At 36.0% G+C, this 21,357-nt stretch overlaps 1 protein-coding gene across 1 annotated transcript in view; it reads left to right on the top strand.

Annotated features, from left to right (window-relative positions):
* The window catches only part of LOC308313330 (apolipoprotein(a)-like), a 114,210-nt gene that overhangs the window by 65,769 nt on the left and 27,084 nt on the right, over positions 1 to 21,357 (top strand). The window contains exons 13-14 of the mRNA XM_080760412.1: positions 5,178 to 5,319; positions 21,082 to 21,209. Of these exons, the coding sequence (XP_080616538.1) occupies positions 5,178 to 5,319; positions 21,082 to 21,209 (270 nt within the window). The remainder of the gene's footprint in view (positions 1 to 5,177; positions 5,320 to 21,081; positions 21,210 to 21,357) is intronic.

The following is a 21,357-nucleotide window of genomic DNA, read 5'->3' as shown; positions in this document are numbered from 1 at the left end:
TCTGGTGGTGGGGGGGGTTTGGGGTTCCCTCATTGAAAAAAGATCACACCCGTGTGAAGTGAGTGGTGCAACTCCGTGTGGGGGCCCCCCGGAAGTTCCAGAACCACAGGACCAAGGCCCGGTTCCGGAGAGCCGCCCCACGTCCGAAACGGTAGAGAAATGACAGAGTTACCGTGTGGGGGTCCCTCTACTGTACTGTACTGTACTGTACTGTACTGGCACACCCGAAATCACCATGTACTGTATATACAGTTAATATGTGCATGTGGGTTTGTGTGTGTTAGGTTGCGCACAGGTGTCTGTCTGTCTGTCTGTCTGTCTGTCTGTCTGCCTGCCTGTCTGTCTGCCTGTCTGCCTGTCTGCCTGCCTGTCTGTCTGTCTGTCGTGTGGACTGTATGGATTGGATAGATGATCAGATGATAATATATAATCTTTATTCCTTGGATAAATCCCTGTTCTGAGTCTTCTGACTCCTGTTTGATTGATTGATTGAGATATTTATTAACAGTTTGCAGAATTACAGTAGGCTACATTTCAAGCACAAACTCAATACAAAGACTGTTAACTGTGAGTGGACGACCCAATTAAGCATTACACTTGTTTACAACAGGGTCCACATTGTTCAATTCATCAAAACATTTATAGACGTACAAATAGATAGACGTACAAATAAATAGTCTATGTAGTTAAAGAACAGAACAGGAATTCATCATAAAGGAAGCAAAAAGGGAAAAGAAAAATATACAGTGAGGGGAAAAAGGGGGGGGGGGGGGGTGATTCAGCTTTTACGGGGGGCAGTTTCGAATTGCATGCAGCCTGTGTCATACATGGTACGGTAGCTATATTTGTTAAGTTATGCGTTATGCATAGTTCTGCAGCTTAACGTTGCATTCGGAGAAAACACGGAGATGTAATCCATTTAGCCAAGCCTGGCATATTTTATTGTAAGGGCTCCCTCCCACACATCAGTACTGTCTCACGGTGACAGACCCAATACTACTGAATGAACTGCTCCACACACGGGTAGTAGTCATGTGACCTGATCATGCTATAGGAGGCGTCTTGGCGCCTCCCAGTGGCACAAGCATAACATTGCACATCACATAGAACAGGCAGTATTACATTATACAAGTGAGGACGTGTATCCCATCAAATCTCAACAATATTAGCCCAATGTTGCTGTTAGTCTATACAACTTTTGGACCTTGTGTGTGTGTGTGTGTGTGTGTGTGTGTGTGTGTGTGTGTGTGTGTGTGTGTGTGTGTGTGTGTGTGTGTGTGTGTGTGTGTGTGTGTGTGTGTGTGTGTGTGCGTGTGTGCGCGTGTGCAGAGAGAGACGCAGAGATAGAGAGAGAGAGAGAGAGAGAGAGAGAGCATCCTACACGTGAGATGTCAAAATGAATTGGAATAAAAACTCCTGTAGGACTCGACTCCTAGTCGGCGACCAACCGTTTAGTGTGAAAGCCACAACGACATAATAATGACGGTCGATTTAAAACAAAGAAAAGACTCCTCCTGACGACGTCGACTCTGTGGGAGCTATGGGGCTACAGCCCCCATGAAGAATTAAATAGCCCCTTTTAGCCCCCATGAAGATCTTCGTGGACATTTTATATTTATACATTACAGATTTTCTGGGAATTATTGACCCTCTGTGACTCTGTCACAGTCGCAAACTATTTACACATGCTCTGAAATTCCGAAAATGTGAACCTTTGCGCCAGCTGTTCAGAGGTGTTAAAAGTACTCAAATGCTAATCGGGTTTCTTTTGTTTTCACCTAGCCAGGTATTATATATGCCTACAGTACAGTGCCCATAGGCGGCGGGTGTGTAAAGGCTAGGGAAGGCTTAGCCTTCCCAAACATTATGCTGGGTATTTTTTTAAATATATATAATATATGTGCGCAGCATTATATAGAAGGCTATTGTGTGTGTAGTGTGTGTGTGTGTTGTTGCTGCTCCCTGGTGATCGGGTAGGTAGGCTATACAGCAACTGGCCTAATCAGCATATGATTGGGTACTATTGGTATGTCTGTAAACCTCGTCCGCTTCCAGTCGCTTTGTAGCAAACAGTAGCGCGCGCTGGTTTGTTTTGGGAAACAACAAAACGCAAAATGTATTTTGAAGCTGTGACTCGGCTGTCAGAACTCAGCACCGCCACCGCATGGTTCACAGTTCACACCACTGCAGCAACACTGACACGTTCAGCGGAGTGGCTGCTGTCTCTGTGCCGTCTGTGAAGAGCCATGAGCCGCGACTCCCGGGAGGAGCAGCAACACCGCCGGGTAATCTACACAGACTATAGTGAGACTACACAGTAGCCTCCACACTGACTCGAGAAAAGAACCATATCGTCCAAAATAGGCTAATCAGTCGTTGTCTGTGTATAGGCTAATTCATTGGTAAAAGTATGCTAAATAACTAATTTTTAGACCATTTGGGAAATAAATAAATCCGCGGCGGCGGCCTCGCGGAGTCCCCCCCCAACGCAATTCTGTAGCCTACCCAAAGTACCAGTGAAAACATCAACTTTTTTTTTTCCACCGCTGCGGGGGGGGGGGGGGGGGGGGAGGCGGGGCTGCGGGTAGCCCCCATGAGGATCATCAGAACTCTTCGGGTCTGCCTCCTGTAGTCGGTGGTGTCAACATGGTGATTTTATTTACCACGGAACGTGTCGCGCACGCGCGCACGTGCACGCGCGTGCATGTGCACATCGCATCGCGCCATGCACACAGAACACAGTGTTGTTTTTGGCAGCAAATTTCTATTTTAGTTTAGTCATATAGTCTTTGGACTGAAACTTCATTTAGTTTTAGTCACATTTTAGTCACCTGGAATGTCTTAGTGCTAGTCTAGTTTTAGTCGACTAAATGTCATAAGATTTTAGTCGACTAAATCTACAGTTGATTTAGTCGACTAAAATGTATTTCGGCGGGTCTTGATGCCGTCTTAATGAGTGTTTTTACACTTGCTGAAAATAGCTGATCTACAAGCTCACAACGCGTCGCAACGCAACCAAGTGTAAAATGACTTATACTGGATCTCTTGTCCACTAGTCCCTTCCTAACATTTTAGTCTAGTTTTTATTTGTCTACGAAATTGTCAGTATATTTAGTCTTAGTTTTAGTCGCCGTAGCTTTAGTTTTCATTTAGTTTCCATTTGTTTTTGTCAGTGAAAAAAGGTAGTCGACGAACATTTTTCGTCTTAGTTTTAGTCAACGAAAACAACACTGGTGGTGCAACCACTCCAAGGAACAGCAATGTCCGTGTTCACCTATATGTATATGTGTGTGGCCATGAGCACCAGTATATGACTATGAGTACCAGTAGGGGCGCTGTTTGCCAGAACAGCCCTCAGCCCCTCCCCCTTGTCCCTACATAATGAGTGTTTTAACCCTATAGCCCTCAGCCCCTCCCCCTTGTCCCTACATAATGAGTGTTTTAACCCTATAGCCCTCAGCCCCTCCCCCTTGTCCCTACATAATGAGTGTTTTAACCCTATAGCCCTCAGCCCCTCCCCCTTCCCCCTACATAATGAGTGTTTTAACCCTATAGCCCTAGCCCCTCCCCCTTCCCCCTACATAATGAGTGTTTTAACCCTATAGCCCTCAGCCCCTCCCCCTTGTCCCTACATAATGAGTGTTTTAACCCTATAGCCCTCAGCCCCTCCCCCTTCCCCCTACATAATGAGTGTTTTAACCCTATAGCCCTCAGCCCCTCCCCCTTTCCCTACATAATGAGTGTTTTAACCCTATAGCCCTAGCCCCTCCCCCTTCCCCCTACATAATGAGTGTTTTAACCCTATAGCCCTCAGCCCCTCCCCCTTGTCCCTACATAATGAGTGTTTTAACCCTATAGCCCTCAGCCCCTCCCCCTTGTCCCTACATAATGAGTGTTTTAACCCTATAGCCCTCAGCCCCTCCCCCTTGTCCCTACATAATGAGTGTTTTAACCCTATAGCCCTAGCCCCTCCCCCTTCCCCCTACATAATGAGTGTTTTAACCCTATAGCCCTCAGCCCCTCCCCCTTGTCCCTACATAATGAGTGTTTTAACCCTATAGCCCTCAGCCCCTCCCCCTTGTCCCTACATAATGAGTGTTTTAACCCTATAGCCCTCAGCCCCTCCCCCTTGTCCCTACATAATGAGTGTTTTAACCCTATAGCCCTCAGCCCTAGCCCCTCCCCCTTGTCCCTACATAATGAGTGTCAAGGGGAATTGGAACGTCCCTAAATATTGAACGTCCCTTATTGTAGATATTGATATACAACCTGTTCTCACAAAATAGCTGATCTGCAAGCTCACTACAGGCCAGTGGTCCCCAAACCTTTTCATGTCAAGGACCCCCAAATTGACACTAATTAGCCCACAGACCCCCATTTGAAGAGATATGCCTGCAGGGACCCCATAGATTTGAAGAATCTAGCAGTGTCACAGACAGCCAGTGTGACATGCACTAGTCCATGGACCCCCATTTGATGGCCTTTCTGTCTCTGGGACCCCCGATTTATATTGTAAAATCAAAAACTATTTACAGTATAGAAAGAAGGGGCTGTGGTCACTGTGTTCATTGTTTTTAATATCTTTAAGAACAGTCATTTTCTATCATGTCCTATGACATGTCGTGGTATGCTACAATATGATATGAATGACAATGTTTCAAATTCAACAACATTTAGGACAATGAAAATGATGAAGTTATATAGGTCTGTCTGTCTGTCTGTCTGTCTGTCTGTCTGTCTGTCTGTCTGTCCAGTCGAGGTACAGACAGACAGACAGACAGACAGACAGACAGACAGTACTGCGTTCAGGAGTCGACTCTTGAAATTAAAATCGAAAAACAATCGTTGCCGCGCGGCAACGATTGTTTGAACGAACACGCACCCGGTGTGTGTTGGGCTTCACACACACACACACACACACACACACACACACACACACACACACACACACACACACACACACACACACACACACAAACACTGATCCTTGTGTTTACTCTCTCCATCCATCTCCTACTTCCTGTCCGTCCACCTACCATCACCTACTTCCTGTCCTGGCCATCCATCCATCTCCTACTTCCTGTCCATCTACCACTTCCTGTCCGTCCACCTACTATTTCCTACTTCCTGTCCTGTCCATCCATCCATTTCCTACTTCCTGTCCTGTCCATCCATAGTCCTAGACGTGACCTGTTACACTGGCCGGGGTGAGAACTACCGAGGGACGGTTGCCACGACGACCTCTGGGAGAAGATGCCAGAGCTGGTCGGTCCTGACACCTCACTACCACACCGTAACGCCCGAGAAACGTCCATGCAGGTAAGAACATCCATCCTAACATCTACTGGTCTACAGCAGTGATTATGATTATAATAACAACAATAATAATAATAATAAACATCTACGGGTCTACAGCAGTGATTATGATTATAATAACACCAATAATAATAATAATAATAAACATCTACTGGTCTACAGCAGTAATTATGATTATAATAACAACAATAATAATAATAATAATAAACACCTACTGGTCTACAGCAGTGATTATGATTATAATAACAACAATAATAATAATAATAATAAACACCTACTGGTCTACAGCAGTGATTATGATTATAATAACAACAATAATAATAATAATAAACATCTACTGGTCTACAGCAGTGATTATGATTATAATAACACCAATAATAATAATAATAATAAACATCTACTGGTCTACAGCAGTGATTATGATTATAATAACACCAATAATAATAATAATAATAAACACCTACTGGTCTACAGCAGTGATTATGATTATAATAACAACAATAATAATAATAATAATAAACATCTACTGGTCTACAGCAGTGATTATGATTATAATAACAACAATAATAATAATAATAAACATCTACTGGTCTACAGCAGTGATTATGATTATAATAACAACAATAATAATAATAAACATCTACTGGTCTACAGCAGTGATTATGATTATAATAACAACAATAATAATAATAAACATCTACTGGTCTACAGCAGTGATTATGATTATAATAACACCAATAATAATAATAAACATCTACTGGTCTACAGCAGTGATTATGATTATAATAACACCAATAATAATAATAATAATAAACACCTACTGGTCTACAGCAGTGATTATGATTATAATAACAACAATAATAATAATAAACACCTACTGGTCTACAGCAGTGATTATGATTATAATAACAACAATAATAATAATAAACATCTACTGGTCTACAGCAGTGATTATGATTATAATAACAACAATAATAATAATAATAATAAACATCTACTGGTCTACAGCAGTGATGATTATAATAACACCAATAATAATAATAAACATCTACTGGTCTACAGCAGTGATTATGATTATAATAACACCAATAATAATAATAATAAACATCTACTGGTCTACAGCAGTGATTATGATTATAATAACACCAATAATAATAATAATAAACATCTACTGGTCTACAGCAGTGATTATGATTATTATAACAACAATAATAATAATAAACATCTACTGGTCTACAGCAGTGATTATGATTATAATAACAACAATAATAATAAACATCTACTGGTCTACAGCAGTGATTATGATTATAATAACAACAATAATAATAATAAACATCTACTGGTCTACAGCAGTGATTATGATTATTATAACAACAATAATAATAATAAACATCTACTGGTCTACAGCAGTGATTATGATTATTATAACAACAATAATAATAATAAACATCTACTGGTCTACAGCAGTGATTATGATTATAATAACACCAATAATAATAATAATAAACATCTACTGGTCTACAGCAGTGATTATGATTATAATAACACCAATAATAATAATAAACATCTACTGGTCTACAGCAGTGATTATGATTATAATAACACCAATAATAATAATAATAAACATCTACTGGTCTACAGCAGTGATTATGATTATAATAACACCAATAATAATAATAATAAACATCTACTGGTCTACAGCAGTGATTATGATTATAATAACACCAATAATAATAATAATAAACATCTACTGGTCTACAGCAGTGATTATGATTATAATAACACCAATAATAATAATAAACATCTACTGGTCTACAGCAGTGATTATGATTATAATAACAACAATAATAATAATAATAAACATCTACTGGTCTACAGCAGTGATTATGATTATAATAACAACAATAATAATAATAATAAACATCTACTGGTCTACAGCAGTGATTATGATTATAATAACAACAATAATAATAATAATAAACATCTACTGGTCTACAGCAGTGATTATGATTATAATAACACCAATAATAATAATAATAATAAACATCTACTGGTCTACAGCAGTGATTATGATTATAATAACAACAATAATAATAATAATAAACATCTACTGGTCTACAGCAGTGATTATGATTATAATAACAACAATAATAATAATAATAAACATCTACTGGTCTACAGCAGTGATTATGATTATAATAACAACAATAATAATAATAATAAACATCTACTGGTCTACAGCAGTGATTATGATTATAATAACACCAATAATAATAATAAACATCTACTGGTCTACAGCAGTGATTATGATTATAATAACACCAATAATAATAATAATAATAATAAACACCTACTGGTCTACAGCAGTGATTATGATTATAATAACAACAATAATAATAATAAACACCTACTGGTCTACAGCAGTGATTATGATTATAATAACAACAATAATAATAATAAACATCTACTGGTCTACAGCAGTGATTATGATTATAATAACAACAATAATAATAATAATAATAAACATCTACTGGTCTACAGCAGTGATGATTATAATAACACCAATAATAATAATAAACATCTACTGGTCTACAGCAGTGATTATGATTATAATAACACCAATAATAATAATAATAAACATCTACTGGTCTACAGCAGTGATTATGATTATAATAACACCAATAATAATAATAATAAACATCTACTGGTCTACAGCAGTGATTATGATTATTATAACAACAATAATAATAATAAACATCTACTGGTCTACAGCAGTGATTATGATTATAATAACAACAATAATAATAAACATCTACTGGTCTACAGCAGTGATTATGATTATAATAACAACAATAATAATAATAAACATCTACTGGTCTACAGCAGTGATTATGATTATTATAACAACAATAATAATAATAAACATCTACTGGTCTACAGCAGTGATTATGATTATTATAACAACAATAATAATAATAAACATCTACTGGTCTACAGCAGTGATTATGATTATAATAACACCAATAATAATAATAATAAACATCTACTGGTCTACAGCAGTGATTATGATTATAATAACACCAATAATAATAATAAACATCTACTGGTCTACAGCAGTGATTATGATTATAATAACACCAATAATAATAATAATAAACATCTACTGGTCTACAGCAGTGATTATGATTATAATAACACCAATAATAATAATAATAAACATCTACTGGTCTACAGCAGTGATTATGATTATAATAACACCAATAATAATAATAATAAACATCTACTGGTCTACAGCAGTGATTATGATTATAATAACACCAATAATAATAATAAACATCTACTGGTCTACAGCAGTGATTATGATTATAATAACAACAATAATAATAATAATAAACATCTACTGGTCTACAGCAGTGATTATGATTATAATAACAACAATAATAATAATAATAAACATCTACTGGTCTACAGCAGTGATTATGATTATAATAACAACAATAATAATAATAATAAACATCTACTGGTCTACAGCAGTGATTATGATTATAATAACAACAATAATAATAATAATAAACATCTACTGGTCTACAGCAGTGATTATGATTATAATAACAACAATAATAATAATAATAAACATCTACTGGTCTACAGCAGTGATTATGATTATAATAACACCAATAATAATAATAAACATCTACTGGTCTACAGCAGTGATTATGATTATAATAACACCAATAATAATAATAAACATCTACTGGTCTACAGCAGTGATTATGATTATTATAACAATAATAATAATAATAAACATCTACTGGTCTACAGCAGTGATTATGATTATAATAACAACAATAATAATAATAATAAACATCTACTGGTCTACAGCAGTGATTATTATTATTATAACAATAATAATAATAATAAACATCTACTGGTCTACAGCAGTGATTATGATTATAATAACACCAATAATAATAATAATAAACATCTACTGGTCTACAGCAGTGATTATGATTATAATAACACCAATAATAATAATAATAAACATCTACTGGTCTACAGCAGTGATTATGATTATTATAACAACAATAATAATAATAAACATCTACTGGTCTACAGCAGTAATTATGATTATAATAACAACAATAATAATAATAAACATCTACTGGTCTACAGCAGTGATTATGATTATAATAACAACAATAATAATAATAAACATCTACTGGTCTACAGCAGTGATTATGATTATAATAACAACAACAATAATAATAATAATAAACATCTACTGGTCTACAGCAGTGATTATGATTATAATAACACCAATAATAATAATAATAAACATCTACTGGTCTACAGCAGTGATTATGATTATTATAACAACAATAATAATAATAAACATCTACTGGTCTACAGCAGTGATTATGATTATAATAACAACAATAATAATAATAAACATCTACTGGTCTACAGCAGTGATTATGATTATAATAACAACAATAATAATAATAAACATCTACTGGTCTACAGCAGTGATTATGATTATAATAACAACAACAATAATAATAATAAACATCTACTGGTCTACAGCAGTGATTATGATTATAATAACACCAATAATAATAATAATAAACATCTACTGGTCTACAGCAGTGATTATGATTATTATAACAACAACAATAATAATAATAAACATCTACTGGTCTACAGCAGTGATTATGATTATAATAACACCAATAATAATAATAATAAACATCTACTGGTCTACAGCAGTGATTATGATTATTATAACAACAATAATAATAATAAACATCTACTGGTCTACAGCAGTGATTATGATTATAATAACACCTATAATAATAATAAACATCTACTGGTCTACAGCAGTGATTATGATTATAATAACACCAATAATAATAATAATAAACATCTACTGGTCTACAGCAGTGATTATGATTATAATAACACCAATAATAATAATAATAAACATCTACTGGTCTACAGCAGTGATTATGATTATAATAACACCAATAATAATAATAATAAACATCTACTGGTCTACAGCAGTGATTATGATTATAATAACAACAATAATAATAATAAACATCTACTGGTCTACAGCAGTGATTATGATTATAATAACAACAATAATAATAATAATAAACATCTACTGGTCTACAGCAGTGATTATGATTATAATAACAACAATAATAATAATAAACATCTACTGGTCTACAGCAGTGATTATGATTATTATAACAACAATAATAATAATAAACATCTACTGGTCTACAGCAGTGATTATGATTATAACAACAATAATAATAATAAACATCTACTGGTCTACAGCAGTGATTATGATTATTATAACAACAATAATAATAATAATAAACATCTACTGGTCTACAGCAGTGATTATGATTATAATAACAACAATAATAATAATAATAATAAACATCTACTGGTCTACAGCAGTGATTATGATTATAATAACAACAATAATAATAATAATAAACATCTACTGGTCTACAGCAGTGATTATGATTATAATAACAACAATAATAATAATAATAAACATCTACTGGTCTACAGCAGTGATTATGATTATAATAACAACAATAATAATAATAATAAACATCTACTGGTCTACAGCAGTGATTATGATTATAATAACAACAATAATAATAATAAACATCTACTGGTCTACAGCAGTGATTATGATTATAATAACAACAATAATAATAATAATAAACATCTACTGGTCTACAGCAGTGATTATGATTATAATAACAACAATAATAATAATAATAAACATCTACTGGTCTACAGCAGTGATTATGATTATAATAACAACAATAATAATAATAAACATCTACTGGTCTACAGCAGTGATTATGATTATTATAACAACAATAATAATAATAAACATCTACTGGTCTACAGCAGTGATTATGATTATTATAACAACAATAATAATAATAAACATCTACTGGTCTACAGCAGTGATTATGATTATAATAACAACAATAATAATAATAACTAGAACTGCACTCTGCCGAGTGCATACTTGCTTGTTGCACACTAGTAGGCCATAAATGGCCTACTAGTGCGCAAGCAGAGCGCGCAAGTACTTTCGACCGCTGGAAAGTATCACTTTCTGTAATAATACTTTCAAATTTGTTGAAATATACATGATCTAAAATACTTCCGAAATCTGTAGTTGGATTTGTATTTAATTGTTTAAAGCCTAATCTTGACATGAAGGTCTTTATATTTATATCTTTTTCAGTATAATGGTCTTCATTGAAATCTCCTATTATCATAATTGTGGAAGTCGGAGATGATAGATACTTTACCATTTTCTTGAGAAATGTGTTTAATTCCGTAAGGTTTGTTTTAGGTGATCTGTACATAAGAATGATATATAGATCTTTATTTTTTACATGTATACATACGTGTTCTACTTTTTCTAATATCTCGATTTCTTTTTGAATTATTTCAATGGCAATATCTTCTTTTATAGCAAACATAACTCCCCCACCTATATCATATTCTCTGTCATTCCTGATTGTTTTGTAATTGGTGTTCATTGTTTTTAATTTAAAAGTAATGTTATTATTTTTCTTTAAGTGTGTTTCAGTAAAAGCTATTAGATCCAACATTTCGAGTTGGGAATCTGAGTTTATATCTTGTAAATGTGTTAGATAACCTCTGATGTTCAACAATCCAATTTTTAATGAATGTTTTAATGGTAATTGAGTTATCTTCCGTATATTTGGATTTTCTAGAGGTGATTGTCGTAATCGTATCATTTCTCTTTCTACATTCTTATCTACTTTGATCTTTTTAGGACTAAAATCAAGTATATATAGATCTCTTATCCTTTTCACTCGACTGAATGCTACATAGGCTTGTCCCGGGTTAAAACGTGAGCCCTTCATAGATACGACAATCTCTTGTATAGTTAAACCTTGAACCTTATGAATAGTTAATCCCCAAGCTAATGTCAACGGGAATTGAAACCTATTTGTTGATCCTGTTCTTCTGCCTCCATGGAAAATTATAGCTTCATGTCTGTATATTGGAACTGCTTCTGGGTAATTTTTAGATTTACTATTAGACTTCGCATTAAGACCAACATCTTTGTCTTGGAATTTAACAAGTATTACTGTAACATAGGTGTCGTTTTTCTCAAAGTCAATATACTCAACAAGTCCTCTGATACCGTTGACTAATCCATCAGATACCATTACATTAGTAGTCAACATCACTTGTGCACCAATTGCTATACTGAGTGTTGTTACAGAGTATGTAGTTGTAATTTGATTAGCAGTATACTGTGGTTACTTGGTTCCAAAAAGTGAAGACAAGTTTTCTTCAACGGTAAATCTGTGCCTGGTTTGCTGGGACTAGTTACAACATTACGTCATCCTTGAGAGAGTACATGGTGTGTATATGACGTAATGTTGTAACTTGTAACTAGTCCCAGCAAACCAGGCACAGACTGTATGTAGTTGTTCTAGTTACAACTACATACAGAGTATGTAGTTGTAATTTGATTAGCAGTATACTGTGGTTACTTGGTTCCAAAAAGTGAAGACAAGTTTTCTTCAACGGTAAATCTGTGCCTGGTTTGCTGGGACTAGTTACAACATTACGTCATCCTTGAGAGAGTACATGGTGTGTATATGACGTAATGTTGTAACTTGTAACTTGTAACTAGTCCCAGCAAACCAGGCACAGACTGTATGTAGTTGTTCTAGTTACAACTACATACAGAGTATGTAGTTGTAATTTGATTAGCAGTATACTGTGGTTACTTGGTTCCAAAAAGTGAAGACAAGTTTTCTTCAACGGTAAATCTGTGCCTGGTTTGCTGGGACTAGTTACAACATTACGTCATCCTTGAGAGAGTACATGGTGTGTATATGACGTAATGTTGTAACTTGTAACTTGTAACTAGTCCCAGCAAACCAGGCACAGACTGTATGTAGTTGTTCTAGTTACAACTACATACAGAGTATGTAGTTGTAATTTGATTAGCAGTATACTGTGGTTACAACATTACGTCATCCTTGAGAGAGTACATGGTGTGTATATGACGTAATGTTACAAGTTACAAGTTACAAGTTACAACATTACGTCATATACACACCATGTACTCTCTCAAGGATGACGTAATGTTGTAACTAGTCCCAGCAAACCAGGCACAGATTCACCGTTGAAGAAAACTTGTCTTCACTTCGAAGAGACCAAGCGAAACGATTACTTGCGCGCTCTGCTTGCGCAAGTAATAAACATCTACTGGTCTACAGCAGTGATTATGATTATTATAACAACAATAATAATAATAATAAACATCTACTGGTCTACAGCAGTGATTATGATTATAATAACACCAATAATAATAATAATAAACATCTACTTGTCTACAGCAGTGATTATGATTATAATAACACCAATAATAATAATAATAAACATCTACTGGTCTACAGCAGTGATTATGATTATAATAACACCAATAATAATAATAAACATCTACTGGTCTACAGCAGTGATTATGATTATAATAACAACAATAATAATAATAAACATCTACTGGTCTACAGCAGTGATTATGATTATAATAATAATAATAATAAACATCTACTGGTCTACAGCAGTGATTATGATTATAATAACAACAATAATAATAATAATAAACATCTACTGGTCTACAGCAGTGATTATGATTATAATAACAACAATAATAATATTAAACATCTACTGGTCTACAGCAGTGATTATGATTATAATAACAACAATAATAATATTAAACATCTACTGGTCTACAGCAGTGATTATGATTATAATAACACCAATAATAATAATAAACATCTACTGGTCTACAGCAGTGATTATGATTATAATAACACCAATAATAATAATAAACATCTACTGGTCTACAGCAGTGATTATGATTATAATAACACCAATAATAATAATAATAAACATCTACTGGTCTACAGCAGTGATTATGATTATCATAACAACAATAATAATAATAAACATCTACTGGTCTACAGCAGTGATTATGATTATAATAACACCAATAATAATAATAATAAACATCTACTTGTCTACAGCAGTGATTATGATTATAATAACACCAATAATAATAATAAACATCTACTGGTCTACAGCAGTGATTATGATTATAATAACAACAATAATAATAATAAACATCTACTGGTCTACAGCAGTGATTATGATTATAATAACAACAATAATAATAATAAACATCTACTGGTCTACAGCAGTGATTATGATTATAATAACAACAATAATAATAATAATAATAAACATCTACTGGTCTACAGCAGTGATTATGATTATAATAACAACAATAATAATAATAATAAACATCTACTGGTCTACAGCAGTGATTATGATTATAATAACAACAATAATAATAATAAACATCTACTGGTCTACAGCAGTGATTATGATTATTATAACAACAATAATAATAATAAACATCTACTGGTCTACAGCAGTGATTATCATTATAATAACAACAATAATAATAATAAACATCTACTGGTCTACAGCAGTGATTATGATTATTATAACAACAATAATAATAATAAACATCTACTGGTCTACAGCAGTGATTATGATTATAATAACAACAATAATAATAATAATGAACATCTACTGGTCTACAGCAGTGATTATGATTATTATAACAACAATAATAATAATAATAAACATCTACTGGTCTACAGCAGTGATTATGATTATAATAACACCAATAATAATAATAATAAACATCTACTTGTCTACAGCAGTGATTATGATTATAATAACACCAATAATAATAATAATAAACATCTACTGGTCTACAGCAGTGATTATGATTATAATAACACCAATAATAATAATAAACATCTACTGGTCTACAGCAGTGATTATGATTATAATAACAACAATAATAATAATAAACATCTACTGGTCTACAGCAGTGATTATGATTATAATAATAATAATAATAAACATCTACTGGTCTACAGCAGTGATTATGATTATAATAACAACAATAATAATAATAATAAACATCTACTGGTCTACAGCAGTGATTATGATTATAATAACAACAATAATAATATTAAACATCTACTGGTCTACAGCAGTGATTATGATTATAATAACAACAATAATAATATTAAACATCTACTGGTCTACAGCAGTGATTATGATTATAATAACACCAATAATAATAATAAACATCTACTGGTCTACAGCAGTGATTATGATTATAATAACACCAATAATAATAATAAACATCTACTGGTCTACAGCAGTGATTATGATTATAATAACACCAATAATAATAATAATAAACATCTACTGGTCTACAGCAGTGATTATGATTATAATAACAACAATAATAATAATAAACATCTACTGGTCTACAGCAGTGATTATGATTATAATAACACCAATAATAATAATAATAAACATCTACTTGTCTACAGCAGTGATTATGATTATAATAACACCAATAATAATAATAAACATCTACTGGTCTACAGCAGTGATTATGATTATAATAACAACAATAATAATAATAAACATCTACTGGTCTACAGCAGTGATTATGATTATAATAACAACAATAATAATAATAAACATCTACTGGTCTACAGCAGTGATTATGATTATAATAACAACAATAATAATAATAATAATAAACATCTACTGGTCTACAGCAGTGATTATGATTATAATAACACCAATAATAATAATAAACATCTACTGGTCTACAGCAGTGATTATGATTATAATAACAACAATAATAATAATAATAATAAACATCTACTGGTCTACAGCAGTGATTATGATTATAATAACACCAATAATAATAATAAACATCTACTGGTCTACAGCAGTGATTATGATTATAATAACACCAATAATAATAATAAACATCTACTGGTCTACAGCAGTGATTATAATTATAATAACAACAATAATAATAATAATAATAAACATCTACTGGTCTACAGCAGTGATTATGATTATAATAACAACAATAATAATAATAAACATCTACTGGTCTACAGCAGTGATTATGATTATAATAACAACAATAATAATAACTAGAATTTCGCCCGCCTTCGGCGGGCTCATCCCAGTGTCGTTGCAGCGCAATATGGGAAGAAGGAAATTGCGGGAGTTCAGCTGTGTTTTTAAACTCAGTAGTGTGCCCTGTACACAGCGCACACTCGCAATTGCAGCTGGAGGGCGACGCGACACACACACACACGCCCACACACACACACACACACACACACACACAGAGCGATGTGTGGATAAATCAGAGATTTGGGAAATGTGTTCTGAATGGGCCTGAATATATGTGTGTAGGCTGCAACAATGATTTCATAAAGTGTAGTTTAGTTTTGAACAGGCAACTAATGTAGTGATACACACACACACACACACACACACACACACACACACACAGAGCGATGTGTGGATAAATCACTGAGATTTGGGAAATGCGCACGCAAGCACAGAATGCACGGCGTTACAGGATTATATAGGTCACCCGTTTTGGTGTGACACACACGGCTTCCACATTTCGCTTCATACTGGGTGAAAGTGTCCTTCCAAAAATTATATTTTCGCTCGAAATTGTTATTCACAATGACATTGAGTTGAGGTGTTGTTTTTAGGGTAATTGTTGCATAAGCGCTATTTCGCACTGGAGTCCCGTGAGGCGGGCAATCTCACTCCCCTCCCCTGTGTCTGAAGCAGCTAGCATGGAAGCTATATAGAACCTTTCCCTCCGAGTGCACACAACCATGCCGTTATCCACGCGTCCATCCGATAGCTTTTAATGTAAATGTCCCATCCACTGAGCAAAAGCGATATAAGCGCCTTATTCATTCATTCGATTCATTTGGGTGTGTGACATGTGTGGGGCTGTGCAGTGCTGTGGGCTTTCGGACGGAGCTGCTGTTCGAGTCGCTGAAAGGGGGAGGGGACTTGGGATGGCAGTGTAGAGTAGGCACGACATTGAGGGGTAGAAACCATCCCGGTCGCGTGGTTCATCTAACGCATGTGTCACTGTGAAGGACTGGCCCCATTAAAGGGGGAGTGTCACAGCCCGAGATTAACATTGCTGATAAGGTACATCACGTGGTCTGAATGAAAACAGTTTCAAACGACACGTGACTATATCTCAGGCTCTGACGTGACCTAGCATCTAGCCGAGCTGAGTGGCTAGCGCACTAAAGGCTAATGGTTTTGAGGTAACCTTTTGCGTCATACTAGGTGAAAGTATAATAAAAAAAAATATTTTATTGCTCGGAAATCTTCCTTACAATGACATTGAGTTGTTGCACTGAACTGAACTGAACTGTTGCATAATCGCAATTTCGCGTGACTAGTCCGTCTGAAGCCCACCACACACCGGCTGCGAAGTCCCCCGTGTGTGTGAGAGAGAGAGAGAGAGAGAGACCGCCCCTATATCGGTGTGTGTGTGTGTGTGTGTGTGTGTGTGTGTGTGTGTGTGTGTGTGTGTGTGTGTGTGTGTGTGTGTGTGTGTGTGTGTGTGTGTGTGTGTGTGTGAGAGAGAGAGAGAGTGTGTGTGTGTGTGCGCAGTTTTGCTAGAGTAGTCACAGGCAGTGGTAACGTTACGTGAAGCTCCAGGGCTCCGTAAGCCCTGTTCAGCACTTAGCCGGCTGAGGGCGTGTCAGCGGGGGGGAGACAGATAGACAAGATAGGTACGATGGAACCCGTCACGCGAAATTGCGATTATGCAACAGTTTTCCCTAAAACTTACACGTCAACTCGGTATCATTCTAACGAAGATTTTGGAAAAAAATAATAATTTTTCCACCAAACTTTTACCCAGCTATGAAGCTAAAAGTGACCTCAAAACCACTAGCATGAGTTGATAGCCACCAGGAACGCTAACTCGCAGAGCCCAGAGCCGCTCTGACATTTAGACCAGATACAAGATCAATTTCATTGGTCAAATTGAGCTGGCCCGACTTTACGTCACAATCTAGATGCTAGTTTTAATAGCCTTAATAGCTTCCCGAGGGGCGTGTCAGTCCCGCTTTAAGTGAACGTAGTTGGCGACACAGGAGCAGTGAAAGGGGGAGGGGCCTTCGGATGGCAGTGTAGAGTAGGCACGACATTGAGGGGTAGAAACCATCCCGGTCGCGTGGTTGATCTAACGCGTGTGTCACTGTGAAGGACTGGCCCCATTAAGTGAACGTAGTTGGCGTAGTAGACGCCAACATGACGATTCTGACGTAGGCTGTAGAGGTTGAGCAATAATAGCGTGTTTCAGAAAAGTAATATTTAAACAGTAAATAAGTCATTTTTGGCGAATGCAATGTAGTCTATATGTTTTCTGGGAGTGTGGCGAATTTATTTTGCATATAGAGATGTGTGGTAAAAGTGTGGTTCGGTCGGAGAAAGCTGTTGGATAAACGGCCATGTGCTTATGTACCCCTGTCTATTAGGGTAGCAGGATAATAAACATCTACTGGTCTACAGCAGTGATTATGATTATAATAACAACAATAATAATAATAAACATCTACTGGTCTACAGCAGTGATTATGATTATAATAACAACAATAATAATAATAAACATCTACTGGTCTACAGCAGTGATTATGATTACTAGAATTTCGCCCGCCTTCGGCGGGCTCATCCCAGTGTCGTTGCAGCGCAATATGGGAAGAAGGAAATTGCAGGAGTTGACAGACTCCACTTCATGTTTCAGCTGTGTTTTTAAACTCAGTAGTGTGCCCTGCACACAGCGCACACTCGCAATTGCAGCTGGAGGGCGACGCGACACACACACACGCCCACACACACACACACACACACACACAGAGCGATGTGTGGATAAATCAGAGATTTGGGAAATGTGTTCTGAATGGGCCTGAATATATGTGTGTAGGCTGCAACAATGATTTCATAAAGTGTAGTTTAGTTTTGAACAGGCAACTAATGTAGTGATAGATTAATTGAATGGGCCTGAATAGATAGATAGATAGATTTCTTTATTTTTGTGTCATGCACCAAAGGCGCCCAGCCCACATGGGCTTACAGGACACACCATATCATTGCATTGAATATTGCATTGTGTACAATAAACAGATATGTTTTGTTGATATTCCCTTTTTTCTTTTTACACAAACAAAACATTCTGCCTTATTTCCCACGCCCTGCATAAAAAGTCTGCCAAAGCGCACACTCGCAATTGCAGCTGGAGGGCGACGCGACACACACACACACACACACACACACACACACACACACACACAGAGAGCGATGTGTGGATAAATCACTGAGATTTGGGAAATGCGCACGCAAGCACAGAATGCACGGCGTGACAGGATTATATAGGTCACCCGTTTTGGTGTGACACACACGGCTTCCACATTTAGCTTCATACTGGGTGAAAGTGTCCTTCCAAAAATATTTTTTTCGCTCGAAATTCTTATTCACAATGACATTGAGTTGTGGTGTTGTTTTTAGGGTAATTGTTGCATAAGCGCTATTTCACACTGGAGTCCCGTGAGGCGGGCCATCTCACTCCCCTCCCCTGTGTCTGAAGCAGCTAGCATGGAAGCTATATGGAACCTTTCCCTCCGAGTGCACACAACCATGCCGTTATCAACCATTATTAACCATTAACCATTAACCATTAACCATTAACCGTTATTAACCATGCCGTTGTCCATCCGATAGCTTTTAATGTAAATGTCCCATCCACTGAGCAAAAGCGATATAAGCGCCTTATTCATTAATTCGATTCATTTGGGTGTGGGGCTGTGCAGTGCTGTGGGCTTTAAATTGTGACGGAGGCGAGCTGCTGCTGCCTTTCGACTTCGAGCCGCTGTCTATGGAGCAGTATAGAGTAGGCGTGGCGCAGCATTAGAAGGGCGCAGCAAATACGACATTGAGGGGTAGAAACCATCCCGGTCGCGTGGTTGATCTAACGCGTGTGTCACTGTGAAGGACTGGCCCCATTAAGTGAACGTAGTTGGCGTAGTAGACGCCAACATGACGATTCTGACGTAGGCTGTAGAGGTTGAGCAAGAATAGCGTGTTTGAGAAAAGTAATATTTAAACAGTAAATAAGACATTTTTGGCGAATGCAATGTAGTCTATATGTTTTCTGGGAGTGTGGCGAATTTATTTTGCATATAGAGATGTGTGGTAAAAGTGTGGTTCGGTCGGAGAAAGCTCTTGGATAAACGGCCATGTGCTTATGTACCCCTGTCTATTAGTGTAGCAGGATAATAAACATCTACTGGTCTACAGCAGTGATTATGATTATAATAACACCAATAATAATAATAAACATCTACTGGTCTACAGCAGTGATTATGATTATAATAACACCAATAATAATAATAAACATCTACTGGTCTACAGCAGTGGTTATGATTATAATAACAACAATAATAATAATAATAACAACAATAACAATAATAATAATAATAACAACAATAATAATTATAAACATCTACTGGTCTACAGCATGGTTCCAACCAATGTTGGGAACACACACACACACACACGCACAAAGTTGAGTGTGTGATGAGTGTGTGTGTGTGTGCGTGTGTGGGGGTTGTGTGTGTGTGTGTGTGTGTGTGCGTGTGGGTGTGCGTGTGTGGGTGTTGTTTGTGTGTGTGTGTGTGTGTGTGTGTGTGTGTACTTCCTACCTACTGTCTACCCCCATGTGTTTATCAGCGGTCTGGAGAACAACAACTACTGCCGTAATCCAAACGGTGACGTGAAGCCATGGTGTTTCACCACTGACCCACAGCAACGCGCTGAGTCCTGTGAGATCCCACAATGTGTTGGTGTTCCACAGCCAGGTAAACCTTGACCACTGAATGTTCATCACAACGCACGCACGCACGCACGCACGCACGCACGCACGCAGTTTTTAACTAAATCCTCTCCTCTGCTCTCTCCAACCATCTACTTCCTGTCCTCTCCTCTCTCCATCCATCTACTTCCTGT

This window comes from Protomyctophum bolini, assembly GCF_963924005.1.
Source record: "Protomyctophum bolini genome assembly, chromosome: 3".
Classification (NCBI taxonomy): domain Eukaryota; kingdom Metazoa; phylum Chordata; class Actinopteri; order Myctophiformes; family Myctophidae; genus Protomyctophum; species Protomyctophum bolini.
The sequence above is the reverse complement of the archived record's forward strand: the minus strand, read 5'-3'. Positions and strand labels throughout refer to the sequence as shown.